Genomic DNA, 7,254 nt, shown 5'->3' with positions numbered 1-7,254 from the left:
ATGCGACGATGTGTTGCACTGCATGAGGCAAATGGTGGTCACACCAGATACTGACCGGTTCTGGGTCCCCAGACCCCCAATAGCGCAAAAAACTGCACATTCCAGGGTGGCCTTTTGTTGTGGGCAGTCTGAGGTACACCTGTGCACTACTCATGATGTCAGATCAGCATCCTGATGTGGCACACCTGTGAGGTGGGATGGATTATCTCAATATAGCAGATGTGCCCACTACCACACATTTGGACTGATTTGTGACCACTGTTTGGGAGGGATGGTTATATTGTGTATCTGGAATGAATTTTAGGTCTCTACGTCCATCCCATGGGGAATGGGAGCAGTAACAAAGGTGTTGCGTTTATATTTTTGTTGAGTGTATTTCCCCACTTTCGCCAAAATGCTTGCTCGCAGATTCTCTCTAATATTCCAAAATCACCTTAAACGACAGTATAAAGCACATTGAGACACCTGTTACTGGATCGTCGTCTTCTTTATCATTACATTCATGTTAATGTTCAGGGGCAGGGACCCGTGTGTGTGGGATTTGTAACTACTGTGGAAAAAATGCACACTCTTGTGTAAAGTCAGAGTTAGCTTTATTGTCAATTCTGCAGTATGTACAACACACACACAGGATCGAAATTTTGTAACCCTTGACCCACTGTGTGTTACTAGAACGAATCAAAGAATAGTTAAGAATATGAGATGCAGACGAAAGTAAATACGTGATATCAAAGTATAGATATGAATTATATAAGATATATTAAAGCCTAAATATAATTACTGATGTCTATGTATAAAAATATAAAGCAGTGTAAAGCAGGCTCATTCATAATGAACAGTTATTTGGACAGAATCACTTATGTATTTTTTAACTACATGAGCCACATTTCTCTCCGTGTTATCAGCAAAGTGCAAAGTCTTAAGCTGTCTCCGACTCATTTGCATAAGCACGTTGCAAACCACAGAAAATCTTTAATGCGATTTTTTCTGTAGTAATAGTTAATGACACCAATTGTAACCGACAGGCTCTTATTGTAGAGGCTCTTTATTCACCACATCTGCCGAAAGCACAGAGAAATATTTCTTCATTTTGAAAATAATGTAGATGTAAAATAAATGAACGCGATCTCGCTAAAGCATGCTCCAAAAAAGAACCGCATGAAAGTCGACCCATTTCTCAATAACACAAATGGGAGCAGAAAAACCAAAAACCTCTCCTCTTGGAATATTATGGTCTACGTTAGGAGGCAGAAAGCGCAGGGAACTAAAACTAATTAATTTCAGGACCAAGTGACCCTCCTGTGAAAGCCTGCGGCTGTTACAATGCTGCTTCCATTCGCATCTTCTCCACCCCTCCCCATTCATCCATTCATCTGGTTAACTCTGGATTGCCCTGCCAAGACCAGTTCAGTCTGGGATAGCGCACAAACCATGATCGGCTCGTCACATTTTTTTTTCTTTTTGTTTTTGTAAGCACGAGCCAGCAGTGATGAAGACCTCGGAGTCAGCGGTGACTGATTGCGCACGGTCAGTCAGTCAAGGTGCTTAAATTTTGTGCCTGACTGTGGTGGATCGATACCTCTAAGACCCATATTCTACGTGGAAGGCGTGGCTTGGTGTCATCGACACAGGCTGACTTTTCCATATTCATCCCTAGGTTTTTTTTTTCTTTCTTTTTTCCCCCCCTCGTCTCACTGACGCGCAATCGGCACCCAACGGCACGGGGCATAAATCGTCTCGCAAGGTAAGCCGCCTTCATCTTTTCAAGCTCTCTTATACTGTGAGATGTTAAATTCGCCCGCAAGGTCAAATCAAACCAGCAAGCATCGGTGGCTTCTGAGGCGCTGAATTGGGGCAAGAGGCTACAGTGCACGACATGGATCTTAATTGGCCTGAATAGATCGTGTGCACCGCTTGCATGCGGGATCTTTCATGTGCGCCGTTTTGCATGAATACAGTCTGTACGTAGTCTGTCCACACTTTAGGTTATTTCTTAACTGCTGCTGGCAAAAGAAGAAGAAGAAGTAGAAGAAAAGGGAACACAAAAAAGCCCAGACACCGAGGCGTTTATTTGTCATATATTTAATAACACCCAGGATATGCTTTCCATAAATATTTGCGCTTTGACAACAGACAGACAGATGCATAGTGGCATAGCACAAACAACCCGGCTACACCTGTCCATGACCCACACCAGTAACCTACTATTCTGTGCTGTTCGAGTCACACGTTGGGGGGGGGGGGTGCTCTATAGGGCTACCGAGTGCGTCAGATTATCATGGTTAAAAGAGTGTGACGGGAATATTTATTCTTTAGTCTCGCCTTATCAGATACAAGTATAACCTGGAAAGCTGTTCGGTTTCCCACTGCTACTCCTAAAGAAGAGGATGCTGGTGTGATGAAGGAGAATGCCTCTAGATCAGATTGATGTTGTTACCTTTACTGAGATGAACTACACTGATCATCAGTGGATGTCACCGAAATGGAAAAGGCCCATTAATGCCACCCATCGAATTATCATTCAGTGTGTTCTTCATTTGCTTTAGAGATAGTTTTCCATGATTACATCCTTGACCACAGCACAGCTCATCTGTCCAACTCCAAAGGGTCACATATTTCAGCTGTCTGCCGAGTGCTGGGTCATTACTTGCAGAATTGGCTGGATACTTTTACACATTCAGGACACAGACTGAGATGAAGCCATTCATCAGGCCTTGGACAAAGAAACTGTTGATCACTGTGTAGAATTTAAAACAGATAAAGGAAAAACGAGGGTGATGCTGGTTATAAATTTACTTGTGGTTGTCAAAAAAAAATGAAACTTTAAATGAGTGATTATGAGTGATTTTCAGTCCCTCAGGTATGTATTTTAAATCTACCCAATTATATTCAACACAAAGATTAAAGGATAATTGACATATGATATTGTTACTAAGTGGCTAGCTTGCCATTGGCAATATCTCACAGCATCACAACATTTAATTAAACCGAGTCAACGGGCTAGCATGGGGAGACTCAGTTCATTTCATTCATTATTCACATCTCTTTGTATGCTGTAATATTCAATTGCGATAACTTCAGCTGATTTATGAATGACACGCTGTTGGGTGTAGTTTTATTTACGGTAGGATTTGTAAAATGAGAAAAACAGCGGTTAGATCAAACGCCACCAGATGTGTGGCATCCACAGTTTTAATCAAAGATCTGTTTTATCTGTAAGCACTTTGAGTCTAAATGTCGCATTGTGTCTTACTACTACTTTGTTTACGCAGCATTTTCTTATCATACTTTTACATTTTCTACATTCAGTGCAATCAGTCAAGAGGTTTAATATGCAAAATGTGATGGATGCTTATAAAATCTCTGGAGTTTCATTTATTTCCATGTTCTGGAAAAATAAATCATGCATCAGTTGCAGCACAAAGATGATGTTGAGTTTAAAGGAGAATGTGGAGATCAATGAACCAAAAACTACCTCCATAAATATTATTATGTTATATGTTAAAAGTTATAAGTTCATTCGATTATTAAAGTTGGAATCACATATTATATTCTTAGTCAGGTGCAGGTCTCTCGCTGTTCTCTGTCCTGGCTGGTTGATAACTGTTGAGTAAAATTGTCTTGCAGAAATCACCTTGGTCTGGAGTCTGGTCTGATTATAATCATCTGAATAAAGGTGTAATTGTTGTGATAAGCTTAATGATTAAAAACTTCAACTGAGTCTACTTCTGTTTTCCTCCTTTAGGAAATTGCAAAAAGTTAATGATAGCACAGCGTGCATCCGTTTCCATCTTTGGATATACGGCAATATTTGAAGACTGAAGCAGTGACTCCGCCATGGGAACTAACCCAAAAAGGACAGTAACAGTCCAGATGGTGCCTCAGCTGGCTGGGGTGGACACACTGGGCAACAAGGAGTCTAATGCCAACTGGGCTAAAGAGCCCAACCTCAAAGTCTCTCAGGTTTGTCCAAAACCCACCCTCAGATCTCCCGACAAGCAGGATAACCTGTCTCTGACGACTGCTAACGCCGCCCCCCGCACAGAAAAAACAGGTTGTAAGGGAGGGGAACCAGTTACCACTGTGTCAGACAAATCAGCTCCAGGCAATGGAAACCAGATAAAATCTGAGCAAGTGTCAGGTGGAGACCACCAAACACCAAACCTGTCTGTAACAGGCCGAGAGGTGGGTGAGGCAGGAGCTGACCAGCGGGATTCTAATGCTAACATGAAAACTCTGAGCCCAACCAGTGAAACGGGCACGTATAAGGCCAGTTCGCTGTCTCCTGTTGCAGCATCGGGCGCCGACACGAACAGCAGTGAGTACAAAGTAAAAAACCCAGTTGCACCAGAAGAGAAGCAGGTACGGCTGACACCCTCAGTAGAAACTACAGCACGAGAGAAAAGTAATGAACGCCTTTCTCCGAATGACAAAAAACGTAACGACAGTGATGTAAGGAGTACAGCATCTGAAGTACAAGATAATAAAGAAACCATTTCCAATCCCCAAAGCAGGGACATGGCTATCCCACAGAAATCTAAAGAGACTGGTCATATGCAAGGTTGCTCATCAACGTCTGTTTCTTTACAAGATCCATCAAAACCCAAGAAAAGCATGGAAACTCCGCTAAGCTCAGCCAAAGCCCCATCTGAGAGTAAAGATGCAGGAGCTGAACCAACAAATGAAAACTCACGGTCAACGCGCCCAGAGAAGGAATTTGCAACAGTATCGAGACCGCATGTCTCCTCAGATAAACACCAGCCAGTGTCCTCACAGAAAGACTCATCCTCTCTGCCCCAGGCGACAAAAAGCATGCAGGCATCCGAGCAGGTGGCTGAAGGAAGCAGCCAGACTGACACAGCTGTCTTTGAAGGGCAGCGGGACTCCAAGCTCTACACGGAGGCTTCGACAATGACCTCATCGCTATCGCCAGCCCCGGTCAAAAAGTGTCATGATATGGAGGTTCAGGCAGTAGCTAAAATGTGCAGTAAGGCTGTGGCCACGAGTCCTAGTCTGCTGCCTTTCCCTGTGACCCACAGGCCAAGCAGTGGTGCAATCCCAGGAGAGGAGAGCCTGGCTGTAGTCTACCAGGTGAAAAGCGGCACCGCGACTGATCCGAAGTCAGAGAGACTCACTGTAGAGGCACAAATGTGCCCCAACCAAAACACCGGCATGGTTTTCCAATCAGAAACTTTGTCACAACAGCATGACTCCAGGCTAGGAGCCAAGCCTAAAGAAGCGGGCGCAGCTCTGTGCAACATCCAGCCGGTTTATCAAATCAACATTGAACACAACGAACCCAAGAAGCAAGCCGCAAAAACAGCCACGGCTGAAACTCCTTCTCTCAGATCAGGGATGCCCCCAGAGACAGCCGTTGTTCCTGTGCCTGGATGTGCTGACAGCAACACTGCTGCGCAGGCCCTGCCAAAAACAACGACAACAACGACAACAGCACCAACGACAACAGCACCGACAACAACAGCACCAGCAGCACCAGCAGCAAACACCACATCCAAGTCAGAGCTCACTAAAAATAGAGATGTGAGTGCAAAAGAAAAAAGCAAAGAAGCAGGAAGTAAAGCCCAGAGTAAGGAGACAAATTCTGGCAAAAAGAAGGTGGAACCGGAGAGAAGCGACAAAGAGGACGATCAGTCACGGAAGCAGAAAGGAAAGAGCATCCACGATGTCGTCTGGGACGAACAGGGCATGACGTGGGAGGTCTACGGGGCTTCCGTGGACCCCGAATCACTCGGCTTTGCAATTCAGAGCCACTTACAGAGCAAAATAAAGGAGCAAGAGAGGAAACTGATGGTCCAGACCTCGCTGCGAAAGTCAATCTCTGGTGCTGATTCGCCGCGACATGGCAGCAAGAACAAAAGGAGGCAGCAGAACATTTTCAGGTCAATGCTGCAAAATGTCAGACGGCCCAACTGCTGCGTGCGCCCCCCTCCCTCCTCCGTCCTCGAGTAGCACAGGACAGAGGTAGCCATTGTCAGACTCCTCCCATTTCCTAGAGGTCAAAACGTTTTCCCTCCCCTCATCAAGATTTTCAATGCCAAGTGAAACATTGACGCCGATCCCTGTAAGTAAGTATACTGGAATGTCGTAGCATAAAAGAGTCAATACTTGTGATGATGTTTGTGATCCAACAAGGTAGGAAATAGAAATATCAAATGAAACAAACAAGAATTAAATTAAAAAAAAACTTATTTTTTAGAAATCAATATGAGAGAGAACACAGTTTTTTAATAAAAATAAAGAAAACAAAACAAAGGAAATAACAGTGAAACGCATGTATTTCAGTTACAGTGACAGTTGTATGACCTAATATGAAGTCCAAACCTTCACAGCAAGAGGCACTGATCATGGGATAGACATACTAACTCACTGTCAGGATATCTGTGCAAATATATTCAACCGACGTCTCATCGCATCTGGTGCATTTGATATATGTTCATGAGGTGTTTTCGTTTGTTTCCGGGGCCCTATATTTATCAGGTTGCTGTGTTTTCTTTTCTTTTTAGTGAGTATTTAAAGGGGGCACTGTATGCATACATGTACGCTGTTCGATCTCTGTTCTTCTTTGGTTTTCTATTAAAGTAAGCAAAAAAATGCGTTGACTTTTACAACGTCATTTCTCACTTTTCGTGGGTGTAGTGTTTCTGTCCTGGTGATTCTTTTGTTTTGTTTCTAAAGGAGATTCCACGTGTAAATCGAATGCAAAAACATTTATTTCGTCAGGACTCACACACAAGAATAAACGGTTTTGAAAATAAATATTTAAAAGACTAAATGATAAATCAGAGTAAAGATGCAGTCCTTAAAGAGAGCATGAAGTACGTTCAGAGTGAAAGATTTGCTCCAAACTATAGGCACAGGTTTTAGTTGAGCACTTGCAGAGGAGGAATATTAAAGGGCTTGTATCCACCCCTCAGTACATTTTAGGGGGAACGTCTCCCCATGTCCATGTCCTGAAATCTACAGCTATGCTTCCCAGGAGGAAACTAAGCCACTATGTTTCCTCCTGGGAGTCTTGGGTAGAGTTGGGGTCCTTATGTATGGAGACTGCAGGTTTTCTCTGTGCATGCCAGCTGTAATCTTCAGAAACATGCATGTCTTCTGTCACTGTGCTTTTACCAAGTTTACATGTGGAGTTGGTCCTCGGTGGCTGAATGTATTGAGTATTAGTTTCCCTTTAGCTTCCCTGTATTGATCAATAAGCTTATCTCTTTCACTGACAAGGTATTTAATGCT

General features: G+C 43.4%; 1 protein-coding gene across 1 annotated transcript; it reads left to right on the top strand.

The window, feature by feature from the left end:
* Window positions 1-1,169: 1,169 nt before the first annotated feature.
* On the top strand, window positions 1,170-6,599 carry gprin3b (GPRIN family member 3b). The gene is made up of 2 exons (XM_082537447.1): window positions 1,170-1,744; window positions 3,746-6,599. The coding sequence occupies exon 2, from the start codon at window positions 3,838-3,840 to the stop codon at window positions 5,968-5,970; it is 2,133 nt and encodes a 710-aa protein (XP_082393573.1). The 5' UTR covers window positions 1,170-1,744; window positions 3,746-3,837; the 3' UTR covers window positions 5,971-6,599.
* The last annotated feature ends 655 nt before the right edge of the window (window positions 6,600-7,254 follow it).

This window comes from Aulonocara stuartgranti, assembly GCF_965226115.1.
Source record: "Aulonocara stuartgranti genome assembly, chromosome: 6".
Classification (NCBI taxonomy): Eukaryota; Metazoa; Chordata; class Actinopteri; order Cichliformes; family Cichlidae; genus Aulonocara; species Aulonocara stuartgranti.
Note: the sequence above shows the minus strand (reverse complement) of the source record. Positions and strands in the feature narration are given on the sequence as shown.